The sequence below is a fragment of the Terrapene carolina genome, unplaced genomic scaffold (assembly GCF_002925995.2).
Source record: "Terrapene carolina triunguis isolate 2854851 unplaced genomic scaffold, T_m_triunguis-2.0 Scaffold33477, whole genome shotgun sequence".
Taxonomy (NCBI): Eukaryota; Metazoa; Chordata; order Testudines; family Emydidae; genus Terrapene; species Terrapene triunguis.
The window spans coordinates 2,656-15,969 of record NW_020697828.1 but is presented as its reverse complement, the minus strand read 5'-3'; the positions used below and the strand labels follow the sequence as shown (position 1 = coordinate 15,969).

Genomic DNA, 13,314 nt, shown 5'->3' with positions numbered 1-13,314 from the left:
GCACTGACGTAAGGCTCACTGGGCTGTAACTCTCAGAATTACTCCGGCCAATTTTTTTAAGCTGGGTACAACATTCCCAACCCTCTGAATCTCCAGAAGTGTAGCTGATTTTAATGAGAGATGTGTATTATCGTTAGCAGTTCAGCCATATCGCTCTGACGTCATTTCAGAACTCTTGGGCGTTTGGCACCTGGCAGGGATCTACGCTGCTCATGGTGGCTGCTGGCTCTTTAACTTATCAGTTGTTCCAATATCTCGTCTTCACACCTCAATCCCTGATATTCATTTCCTGAACAGAGCAGCTCCAGGGCAGGTCTCTCCCCAACATTCTCTGTGGTGCAAACTGATGCAAAGAAATAAGCCAGTCTCTCAGCATTGTCCTTACCCTCCTCAATTGCTCCATTTGTCCCCTGCGGATCCAGGGGACCCATCGATTCTCTCACAGGCTTCCTGATTCTGATGGACTGAAATAATTCCCTAGTATTTGTTTGATATCTCTGGCTGTTCACTGCTAATTCCATTTAGCCTCCTAATTCCCATCATGCACTTCACCTGATGTACTTTATGCTCCTTTCTGCTGGCTTCACAGGGTTAATATTTTCCACTTGCTGAGGGATCCCTGTTTGGCTCTACCACCTCCTTCACCTGGACAGGTGGGGTTACAATATTTCTCCCCTTGCTAATTCCTTTGCTGCTCAGGCGGTGCCAGGCTCTGGTTGCTGACGTAGCCTCCAGGTTGAGTCTAAGGGTATGTCTTCACTACGCGCCGATCCGGCGGGTAGCAATCGGTCTATCGGGGATCGACTTACCGCGTCTCGTGAGGACGCGGTAAAATCGATCCCTGATCGCTCTGCCATCGACTCCGGAAATCCACCTCGGCAAGAGGCGGCAGCGGAGTCGGCGGCAGCGCGGCAGCGGTCGACTTTCCCCCGTCCTCACCGCCAGGTAAGCTGACCTAAAATACGCAACTTCAGCTACGATATTCACGTAGCTGAAGTTGCGTATCTTAGGTCGGAACCCCGCTGTAGTGTAGACCCAGCCTAAGGATTTTAACTTCCCTGCTTTAAAGTCTTTTTGACTCACTTCTCTTCTGCAAGATAATGTGATATTAGGGTGACCAGACAGCAAGTGTGAAAAATCAGGACAGGGGATGGGGGGTAATAGGCGCCTATATAAGACAAAGCCCCAAATAGCGGGACTGTCCCTATAAAATCAGGACATCTGGTCACTTTATGTGATATTGACTCATTTCTCTTTGTTTTATTTTCAGACAAACTCCAGGTTCAGCTCAGTAAGTTCCATTCCCCCCTGTATCACCCTGTGTGACATTGTCTCCTGCTCAGCGTGTCGGTGTTCAGGGGCGTTCTCACTCCTCTGTCTGTGTTTGGTTGCAGGGTGGAGAAGCGCCCAGATCTACGCAGGTACTGTACATACCACTGATGTTTTATCCATGGTGAGGCCCCACCTCCCCCTGGGAGTTCTCTGCTCCTTTCCCTGCACAGAGCATTTTCCTATGACATTCAATAGGCTGGAAACAGCAATGTCACTGGGGTGGATGGAAAGGGGCAGGCAACATCCCAGGTTTATTGCAGAGCAGGGACCTGCCCCCTTTGGGAAAGGGCTGATTGGTGAGGGAATACTGCCCCCTGGTGTCACCTTTGCAGGGCCGTACCTGGGCTCTGCAGGATGGACATTCTTAGCTGTGCATCATTTGCCCTGAACTGCTCGGCTCTCTCCTCCCAGCAGCATCACCATGCTCAGACCGAGCTTTAGCCACAATTTTCTTCTAGCACAACAGGACCAGACAGGAGCTGTTCAGTGTCCCCCTGGATTTGGGGGGGAGGGAGGCCCTGACCCCACTGCAAGAGCAGACACGTTTTTATATCCAGCTTGTGACGCTCCCCTGAACCAGTTTCAACAACAAACTGTGCCCCGCCCACACGGCAGATTTTCTCACTCGCTGCCCCATGCCTGCGGCTCCTAGACTCTCTGGACCCAGAGCTCCCTCTGTGCAGGTACGGCCACCCCGCAGTCCCCCTGCTACAGCCACTGACACACCCGGGCCTTGTAACGTCTTGGACAGACTCACAGATTTCCCAGGACAGCGACCTGAACAAAGGGACAATCCTGGGAAAACCTGGACAGGTGCCAACCCTAGTCCTGTCCACACAGCACAGTAACACCCAGCTGAGCCAGGTACAGGCAGCCAGACACGTGCCAGCCCAGCCCCTGGCAGGGACGCTGAGCTACCATGGTCACTAAGAGTGTTAACTCCCCAACGTGCCACACACCACGCTTAGAGCCCCCAGGGCCCTGGGCCCAGCCCAGAACAGCTGTCACCTAGACTCATGGCAATGCAGGGCTGGACGGGACCTTGAGAGGTCACCTAGTCCAGCCCCCCATGTTGGGTCAGGGCCTAGAACATCCCTGGCAGGGGTTTGTCCAGTTCTTACAAACCGCCAGTGACGGGGATCCCACAACCTCCCTTGGAGCCGGGTCCAGAACGTCACTGCCCTGAGAGTTAGAAAGTGTTTCCTCATCTCCAGCCTCAGTCTCCCTTGCTGCAGATTGCGTCCATTGCTCCTTGGACAGACCCTCGCCCTGCCCGCTGGGGCACTGGGGATGTCACCGAGTGTGAGCATCGCTGGTATCGCACTGCGGGGGGGAGGGGAACCAGCTGGCTCAGGGGGGCAGCTGGGGCCTTTCACTCCCCAGTCACCGATCTCAGCAAAAGCTCAGAGTCCGGTTCCCAGCAGGCAGGAGCTCCCATCATAGCTCACATTAATGGCAGCCTCACCGGCCACCTCCGCAGGGAGGCCAAGGCCTGATCAGGCCCCAGGGACGGTTCCTCCCCAGGGAGAGACTCCAGCAGGTGTCAGGGTTGAGCCATGTTGGCAGGACAGTGGGGGGCTCACACGGCCGCTGTGATGTCCTCGCACCCTCAATACACAGAGCTCCAGCAGGAGGGGTGTAAAACCCCACTTGTACCCCCCGCACTGAGCTCACTGACACTGCCCCAAGCCCCCTCTCCTCCCCAGGATGGGGGGGGTGAGTTAGGGGCACCAGAAGAGCGGGTTGCAGGGAGCTATGGCCCCATCACTTTTAAAAGTGGGAGGGTTTGGCCTCCCACTTTTTACTGGCCATAAGGGTTAGGGTTAGAGAGAAGCGACTGGAGGGACAGGGTCTTGGGGGGAAGAGGCGGTGCAGGGAGAAGGGGTGGTGTGGGGACAGGAGCTTGGGGCAAAGGGTGGAGTAGGAGTGGGGCCTTGGGAGGAAGGGGCTGCACGGGAGGAAGGGGCTGCACAGGTGGGCAGGGCCACGGTTCAGGGACCAGTGGGCCCTCTACTTTTAGAGACCTTGCATCACTCCTGGGGAGAGTACCATTCCAGATCCTGATCCCAAAGCCCAGAGGTGCCAACTTCTAATGTACCAGGGGGATGGTCAACAACCACACTGCCCCAGGCCCCACCCCCACTACACACCTCCTCCAATGCCCCACCCCCACCCTTCCTCTTTCCGCCCCACTCCACCCCCACCCCACCTCTTCCCTCCCTGTTCCGCCCCCTCCCCCGAGCACACCCTGCCGTAGCTCCTCCCCCTCACCCCAGTGCCTCCTGCAGGCCGCTAAACAGCTGATCACAGTGGGTGTGAGGTGCTTGGAGGGAGGGGGAGGTGCTGATCATCGGGACCACTGGCAGGGGAGGTGCTGGGGCGAGGGGGAGGAGCTGATTGGTGGGGTTCCTGGTGCATGCCCAGCACCCACCATTTTTTTTCCATGGGTGCTCCAGCTCTCCCCAGGACTGATGCAAGCTCTCTAAAAGTAGAGGGGCCACTGGTCCTTGAACCGTGGCCCTACCCACCTGTGCCGCCCCTTCCTCCCAAGGCTGGAGCACCCTGGAGCACCCACAGATTCAGCGCCTATGCACATCTGTGTATTTGCTGGATGCGCAGAGCTCTCTGGGTGGAGACACTTTCACACTGACCCAGGAATTGGTGCTGGGAGGCCCCAATGCCCAGGAGGCTGAGGGCTCTCACTCCCCGGCCCTGGGGAGTGAAGGGAGGGGCCCTGGGGCTGCTGTTCCCTGTCCCAGAAATAGGGTGAAGGGGACTTGGACACAGACAATGTCCCGGCTTGTGCTGTGAGGGGCAGACCTGGCTCCACCCTGGGGTTCAGAGCCTGAGCTCCAGCCTGAGCCTGAATGTCTACGTGGCTATTTTTAGGGCCAAAGAGGGAGCCCCGCAAGCCTGAATCTGTCCACCCAGTTCTGAGACTCGCTGCCGAGGGCTGTGCAGATGAACCCAAAGTGTCTCCAGAGTCTGGGTGTGAAAGTTCCCAGCGTGTCTGACCCAGGGCTGGTTAATGAGAGCGAGGGAGCTGGCTGGCGCAGTCGTTAGATGGAGACACCTGAGCCCCCCTGGGGCTCTGAGATGGTCTTGGGTGATCATTATCTGCTCTGGGAGAAGCCTAGGCGCATCTACAGAGGGTCTGTGCTGCTGGCAGAGTCCATGGGACAAATCACTCTGGGCAGAGAGTTCAGGCTGGAGCCGAGTCTCCATTTTCAGCCTGATTTTGGGGTTGAGATCAGGAGTCCAGGGGGATTTTTTCTATCCAGGGCAAATTAAATAGCAGCTCTGGAGTGTTTCATAGCTGATGTCCTGTGTCTGGCCTGCCCATAACTGCGTTTCTGGGGGTGTTGACAGTCACTCACTGCGAGTCACTGGGATTTGGGCTCCTAAGTTGCTCAGACAGGTTTGCAGTGGAGCTGGGTGAAATTTGGGTACAAATAGTTTGTTTGCAGAAAAATTATATTTCGGTTAGACTGAAGCTATTTGCCAATCTATGTCGAGTTTGCTGAATAGTTTTAATGAACAGAAAAAGGTGCCACCACTTCCCTTCTAGCCTTTAGCCCAGTGGCTGGGCCCTCAGCTGGGAGCCCCAGGTTCAATCCCCCCAGGTGATGTGGGGAAAGAATTGGAATTTGGGTGTGTGTCCCGTCCCCCCCCCCCAGGTGAGGGCTGGAACCGCTGGGCTCCTGGTGTCTGGTGTGGGGCTCCCTCAATCTCTCCTGCTGAAGTCGTCCCCCTGTGTCTAAACACTGCCATGGGCACTGGGCCAGAGCATGGGAGTGAGAATGACTCTGCAGCCCAGTGGGTCGGGCCCCCACCTGGGAGCCCAGAGTCCAGCTCCCCTGCTCCAGTCAGGGCCGGCTCTGGCTTTTTTGCCGCCCTAGGCAAAAAAGCCTCTGGCCGCCCCTCCCCCCCCGTGGCCGAGGGAAGGGCACCAGGGGGAGGGCGGCCAGAGCGCCGGGGGGAGGGCGGCGAGCCCGGCCGTGGCCCCGCTCTCCCCGGGGGCCGGAGTGCCGCGCCGCCCCGCTCCAGGTGCCGCCCCAAGCACAAGCTTGGTGGGCTGGTGCCTGGAGCCGGCCCTGGCTCCAGTGACCCTGTAATTATTGATCCATAACCCCAGTGAGGGGAGGGGTTACGGCTCCTGGTACAGGAGTGTCTCAACCATGTCGGTGCTCCCGTGCAAACCCCTAGTGCAGACGTGCTGCACAGGTGTGAACTGGGACTGGCCCCTGGTGCAGCTTCTCCCAGATGGAGGAAGCAGGATCCTGTCTGAGGATCAGAAACATGTGAGACGCAGAGACACATGTCAGGATCTGCCTGACAATCCTGAGAGATTTGATTATCTGATTATTGTGTGTTTGTCCTGTGCGTGGGGACGGCACCAACCTGCTCTTAGTAACAAACCAACCACACGGCCCCAGACCAACAGAGATTCCCTGGGGCCTGCCCCCTTCACCCCTCTGCACCCATGGCACATGCCCCCCCCTTACCCTTCCCTCACCCCTGTGCTCACCTGGCCCCTGCCTCTATCCTCCCCCCTCCACCTCGCCCTACCCCTTCCTTTCAACCCCTTTCTGCTCCCCTTGGCCCCTGCCCCGTTCCCCCACTTTGTCTCCCTGGCACGTGCCCCTGCCCTCCACCCACCTCTCCTCCTCTAGAACTCCCCCTCCCTTCATCCCCCTGCCCTCCTGGCACCTCCCCCTCTCCCCAAACACCCTCTGCACCCTGGAGCCCACCCCCCACTTCACCCCCTGCTACCACCTGCAGGCCTCCTGACCGCAATTCTGGGCCCCGGGGCAGAAAAGTCAATGGGCCCCCTGCACGCACAAGCTGCACCCGCGTGGATGCTGTCCGCTTGGCATTAGGGCCGTGCTGCACCTGCGCTGACTGGTGCCCAGCGAGCTGTTGGTTGCGCTGCTGGCCGCGCTCTTGTGGCACGGCCAGGGCTTCCACATGCCCACCTGGTAGGGTTGCCAACTGTTTAATCACGCAAACCCTGCCCCTTCCCTGAGGCCATGCCCCTGTCCCATCCCTTCTCTAAGGCCCCGCCCCCGCTCACCCCATCCGCCCTCCCTCTGTCGCTCACTCTCCCCCACCCTCACTCAGTTTCACTAGGCCGGGGCAGGAGGTTGGGATGCAGGAGGAGGTATGGGGTGCAGGCTCTGAGAGGGAGATTGGGAGTGGGAGGAGTTTGGGGTCGGGCTTTGGGAGGAAGTTTGGCTGCAAGAGAGGGTGTGGGCTATGGGAGGGAGTGTGGTTGCTGGGTGTATGCTCTCGGAGGGGTGTGGAGGGCGAACTCTAGGCTAGGGCAGGGGGTTAGGGGGTCGGCACTTACCTCAGGTGGCTCCCAAAAGCAGCCGGCACACCCCTCTGGCAGCGGCTCCTAGGTGGGGCAGCCAGAGGGTCTCCATGTACTGCTGCCCACCAATGGGAGCCTTCCTTCTCCCACACAGACCCCCTCCCCTTGCCCCCTGGCACAAGCTCCTTCTCTCACCCTCTGCACTCTGGTGCCTGCCCCTTCCCTCACTCCTTCTACCCTCTGGGTCCTGCTCCTCCCCTCATGTTCCCTCGCCCCCCCACAGTGCCCACACCTCCCTTCACACCCCTCTGTCCTTCTAGGGCCTGCCCTTTTCCACACTTCTCTCTCTGTCCCCTCATGCTCACCTGCTCCCTCACCGCCCACTCTGCCCCCTGCCCTCCTTGCATCTGCCCCTCTGCTCAGCCCCCTCCCCAACCCTCCTGGGGTTTGCCCCTTCCCACCATCTCCCTCTTGGTGCCCACCTCTCCCCTCACTCCCCCCATTCCCCTCTGGTGCCTGCCCCACCCCTCACTGTCTTTGTCCCCTGGTCACCTGCGCCTTCCCCCATCCCCTCCTTTGCCCACCTCATGCCCGTTCCCTCGCCCCCCTCTAGCCCCCATGTGCCAACCCCTCCTTTTTCACCCCCTCTGCCTCCCTGGTGCCTGCCCCTCCATTCACCCCTTGTGTCAGGTGGTGCAACCCCCTTCCTTCTGCCCCCCTCTGTGCCCCAGTGCCTACCCCTTTTCCTGCCCCCCTTTGGTCCCCTGATGCCCACCCCTCCCCTCTCTCCCCTTAGGCACCAACCCCTCCTCTCACCCCCCTCTACCCCTGGGGCCTGCCCCTCCTCTTCCATTCCTCCCCTCACCCCACTTTGTCCCCTGGCACCAGCCCCTCCCCTCTCCCTGCTCTGTCCTCCAGTGACCCCCCTGCCCTAGCCAGCTCCTCTCCTCCAGGTTCCTGCCTCACTCTGTCCCCTTGGCGCCTGCCCATTCCCTCCCCCCCCCCCATGCTCCGGGTGCCTGCCCCACTCCTCATCCCCCCACCACTGGCACCTGTCCCTCCCCTCGACTCTGATCTGCCCCTCTGGAGTCCACCCCTCTCCTCATTTCTCCTGCCCCTTGGAGCCCCCCCATTCCCTCACACCCCTTTGCCCCCTGCTACCCGCCCCTTCCTTTGCTTCCCTGTGCCCCCTGGGGTCTGTCCCCTTCTTCTTGATGCCCACCCCTCCCTTCACCCCCTGGAACCGGCCCTTCCCTCCCCCTCCCACTCCTGATGCAGGCTTCTTCCCTTGCCCCCCATTGCTCTTGTGCCTGCCCCTCCCCTCACTCATCTCTGTTCCTCCCCTTTCCTCTCCCAGTATCAGCCTGGCCCCTCCCAGTCACTCTACTGCCCTCCCCTCCCCCTCCCGCACCGACACCTCCCCCCCACACCTTCCTGTCCTTCACCTCAAGGTCTCACAGGCAGAGGGGTCCTGACTCCCCTCAGGCAACAACCCCTCCCCCCCCCAGCAATTAACGGGGACGCAGGTTAATTTCCCTTTGATCCCAGTGACCAGCCCCTGCCCCTGGCCCTGGCCCTGGCCCTGACTCTGTGACTCTCTCCCCAGTGGACGTGACTCTGGATCCAGACACGGCAAATACCTGGCTCATCCTGTCTGAGGATCGGAAACGTGTAACAGATAGAAACACACGCCAGGATCTGCCCAACAACCCTGAGAGATTTGATACTTGTCCCTGTGTCCTGGGTGCTGAGGGGTTCACGGGTGGGAGGCGTTACTGGGAGGTGGAGGTGGGAGACAAGACTAGATGGACTCTGGGGGTTTGTAGGGAATCTGTGAGCAGGAAAGGGAAGCTTACATGGACACCTGTGAATGGATACTGGGTCATGTGGCTGAGGGATGGGGAATACAAGGCCCTCACCTCCCTCAGGACCCCCCTCCCCATGCTCGTCAGGCCCAGCCGGGTGGGGATTTTCCTGGACTATGAGGCGGGCGAGGTCTCATTTTACAATGTGACTGACAGGTCCCATCTCTTCACTTTCACTGACACCTTCTCCGGGACGCTCCACCCTTATTTCTGTCCCGGTCACAGTGATGGGAGTACAAACGCGGCTCCCCTGATAATCTGCCCAGTCCCAGCTGAGGCCGGAGGGAATCTCTGTCCCTGACAGTGACCCCGCGGTACAGACTGTCCCCTCCCAGCGCTGCTGCTCTTCCCGCCCCCAGTGGTGGGGGTCAGTTAGTGCCGGCAATTGGACTTTTTGTGCTGACCGGATGCTGCCAGTTTCCCTTTTCAGCTGGAGGTTCCAGTTGAAAACCGGACACCTGGCAACCCCCAGCCCTCACCTTCCCTGTCCCCTGCCCCAGGGGTAGCAGATGGTGGTGGATGGCGTCATTCACTCCTGTCAGAATTTTCTACCCCTGTGAAATCTCAATGTAAAATATGAAAGAAAAAAGATTATTCTAATTTAGAAAATAATATTATAACAAAGTGTAAATACAAGAATATTTTAATTTACATTTCAACAGTATTTCACAAACAAGCTTCTAAACATAATTTTAGAAATGGAATTATTTACATTTATTTTTTGATTCTTCTCTCAAATCTATATTGAAGTTTAACTTCTCTAAATAACGTCATTTGCATTTCAACTGTGGAATTTCAAGAAATCCAAAATATTTATCTTAACAAAATAAACTATTAAATTGTCAGACTGGGTTGTTCAGTTACAATGTACATGTGTCATAAACATCACAACTACACACATGTGCAGCTGCTCTCTCTCTCTCTCCCCCTCTCTTTATTGTCTTGACTGGTTCTCTCTGGCAGGCAGGGCACATACACCCACCTCCTGTACTACACCTTTGACAATTAATAGGTGAAAAAATGATAGAATTAATTAAGCAATATATTTAAGTTAACTCACGCAAGATTATATAATATTCTTTGAACTTCTGTCAGCATTAATTCATGTGATGTTTAACTTTCTAGTTACATATAATTGGTAATCAAGATATGACCCTTCCTTTCTTTTTCTCACATCAATTAACAAAACACGGTCTCCAACCTCAAACGCTCTCTTCCTATAGATAGAAATCTCTTCTACAATCTCCATCTTTTTGGTTTATTTTTCTTTAAAAATATTATTTGCAGGCAATGTACTGTCAGTGTCCACTGCTGATTTCAATGTACTGCTGGGCTCTTCCTGCTCTTGGTAATAAGGACACAACAAATGCAGTTTGATAAAGAAATAGAGAGAGGTTTCTTTAAATCAATGGAGATATCCTATCTCCTAGAACTGGAAGGGACCTTGAAAGGTCATCAAGTTCAGTCCCCTGCCTTCACTAGCAGGACCAAGTACTGATTTTGCCCCAGATCCCTAAGTGGCCCCCTCAAGGATTGAACTCACAACACTGGGTTTAGCAGGCCAATGCTCAAACCACTGAGCTATCCCTCTCCCCATTATTCAGTATTCCTTTACTGAATCATCACAAATTAACTTAATTGTATTAAAGACACTGGCACTTAGTGACACATAACATGAAATTTGGTGAAGCTTTCTTGGGAAACCTTTCTTCTCGGCCATAAATCAGTCAAAAGGGTGATATTTTTGTTGTCGTGTGAGGTTTAGAATACAAAGAAAATAAAATTGCTCCAGGAAATTCATCACAATTCCTCTGGGTTCTGTCCACCACCTTCTGGAATGCTCTGTAAAAATAGTGACCAATTGATCTAATTCCTTGAAATTAGTGATTGAACCTAATTTCTTGAAGCACTACCTGAGCAGAGTCTGAGGGGAGGCACATCACATGGCATTGCTTTTTGTTTTAAACGTGATGCATTATGAACATTTTCAATGTAATAATTCAGTTTTGAAGATTTATTCACAATATGCCATTCATGGCAGTGTGCCCTAAACTTACCTTGATTATTTGAAAATAAATACCCTAAAATTATCTTGTGATGGATTCATTTGTGTTTTTATCCCATCTGCTGGTGTCTAGGTGGCATGGGCTGCTGAAGCTATGTGTTTTTCCTAGTTTTTAATACAGGGAAATGTTAATCTAAAAATAGATAATTTCCCCCTAAAATTTCCTTCAGAAATATCTGTGTTTCTTTCCCTATTTCTCACTGACTTATGTGTAATTACTGTGTTTTCTTATCCAATCTTATTGTGTTATTACATGGGGAAATATGTTGGCAAATAGGTTAATATACAACATGGTTTTTACTAACTGACAAGACATAAAAATGTGTTGTCACTCACAATTGACAGCATGAAGTGTCAGGAAGAGATTGCAGGAATGTTCATTTTTAAATTTCTAATTATGAATGGGCTCCCCCATCAGTTCCTGCAACCCCTGGCTGGCAGACCTCTCTGTGAATTAAGCAGCATGCAGTCTGCCAGGGAACTTCCACCAAGTGTCTTTATGACTTTTTATGGTGCATCACAACATAGCAGCAGTTACGAGCAGCCCCCTTCCTGCTCCCTGGTTCAGACTTTTACACTGCTGCTTTCTTCTCAGCGCTGAGCTAGTGACCTCACCAGGGCTCCCCACAGGGAGCTGGGAGCCTCCAGGCAGCAGTCGGGCTGGCAGCATGGAGCAGGGCAGGCTCAGCCCAGCTCGGAGCAGGAAGCCTGGGCAGCAGCTAGGCTGGGAGCGGGGTGGGCTGTGGGGCATCCAAGCTCCAGGCACGGAGGGCACAGCCAGGCTAGGACAGGGGAGCCTCAAGGCAGCTGGGCCCTAGCTGGAGCCTCCTACCTGCAGCCCCCTACCTGCCCCCGGAACAGCCTGGCTTTTTAGTCAGCGGAGCCATGAAACTGCCAAGAATGACAGCCAACAGCTGATGTAAGTGAGACAGTGTCTACACACACACTGCATCACCCTAACTACACCCACATAAGCCCTGCGCCTCTCATGGAGGTGGAGTTGTTATATCAGTGTAGTAGGGCAATTACATCAGTGGGAGCAAGGCTGTAGTGTTACACTGACACAATTAGTTTGATGTAATCTGCCTTACATCGATCTAACTCTGCAGTGTAGGACCAAGCCCCGGTCCCAGCCACGGCGATAACTATTCCCTACGCTGTACTCCTGGGCAGCCTCCTCGATGGCAACCACCCTGTGAGCGCGGTGAGCCCGGGATTGGATCCAAGCACATATTCACTGGGATTGTCCAGCATTCCAGGGAACCAAAGCTTCCAACTCTTGCCAGGCATGTTCGAGGGAAAATCAGAAAGTCCCAGTTGTTGATCTCAGGCTCAGGAGCTCCCTCCTCTGGTTCAGACCACAGGAGGCTGGACACCTGCCATTTCCAATGCACAAGCAAAGTAGCGTGAATCCCTGTGCAGGAGGTGTGCGTTGGGAAAGTCGGCCTGTGACCGATCTCTGGGTGGAATGTCGGAGGAGGATTTCTGGGTGTGGTTTCCAGTGTTGTGTTTGGTTTGGTTTGTATAATTCCTCCTCTAGGTAAGCAGGGAGGGATGTAAGGCCAGATTTTCAGAGGTATTTAGTGCCTAGCACAACAGGATCTTTGGTCCATGACTGGTGAGCTCCAAGGTGCTACAAGAATAAATAGTAATAATAAAGGGATAGAGAGGAATCAGTCTGTGACTCTCCTGCTCCAGCCTTCCTGACCTTTGCATGTGGACTGGACTTTTAATGTGTAGAGACAACATAATCACAAATCTTCTATAGACCCAGAGTGCACTGCGTCAAAGTAATCCCCAGGCTCTTATCATAGTAACGTGTGTCTGTCTGGGCCCTGGTGGTGTTTAGGTCTCAGCTCTGGTGCGGAAACAAATCCCTGAACAAAACCCTGATCCTGCCCCCCAGATAACTGCTGTTTCAAAAAACACAAAGCCAAACAGTTAATCCTCATATTTGAACAGACAGGTGGGGTCACAGATCTGCACCATTCATTGAGTGCTACTTCATGTTTGTACCACAAGAGGGTTGCATTTGGGAGTTGCAAATACTTATCCCCCCCCGTCCCACAGTCAAGAAGGAGCTGATCCCACAGAGTCTAGCAGAACCTTTGGGTGTATCCAAGCCCCACTGAGCAGCTGCCCAGCTCAAGGGGACCAGGAGACCTCAGGGTATTTCGAATATCTGCCTGAGTTACTGTGAGCCGCATCTCAGTTTGGTCACTCACATGGGTGATGTTTATTTTGTGGGAGGAGCTTAGAATACTTTCTCCAACATCCTTCCTCCTCCCCTGCACCGCTCCCCTAACCTGTACTCTGATCTGTATATTCCTGTCACTCAGCCTACACTGCCACAGCCCTGCTGGATTTAACATCCTCCTCAGACCAAACAGATCACTGTTGTTGCTTGGAAACAAGCCAGAGGTTAAAGGGAATTCTGGGTTCTCCCATTCAAGTGAGAAACATCAAACCCCAGCTCAGCAGCAAACACCAACACAAGTCACTGGCCTGCTGCCCTCAGGTCTAATGAGGGTTCTAAAAGAAAGTTATTGATTGCAAAAGGCACCGGTGTTGTCGTTCACCAGAAGGTCTGAGATCATGTCCGCCCAAGGCAACACGTCCTTTGGTGAGCCTGTCTTTCGGAAGCTCTGTCCCTGCACAACAACCTGGCATCTGATCCTCAGCCGAGCCCTTTCCATGGAGAGTGAGGTGCAGGATGGAGGAGAAGGCTGAGAGGTGTC

At 54.6% G+C, this 13,314-nt stretch overlaps 1 protein-coding gene across 1 annotated transcript; it reads left to right on the top strand.

The window, feature by feature from the left end:
* Positions 1-1,270: 1,270 nt before the first annotated feature.
* LOC112105522 (butyrophilin subfamily 1 member A1-like) lies at positions 1,271-8,744 on the top strand (the record flags this gene model as incomplete). Its single annotated transcript, XM_024198358.3, has 3 exons — positions 1,271-1,291; positions 1,395-1,421; positions 8,253-8,744. Coding segments are annotated over 3 exons (540 nt in total), but the record flags the coding sequence as incomplete, so codon positions are not given.
* Positions 8,745-13,314: the final 4,570 nt, after the last annotated feature.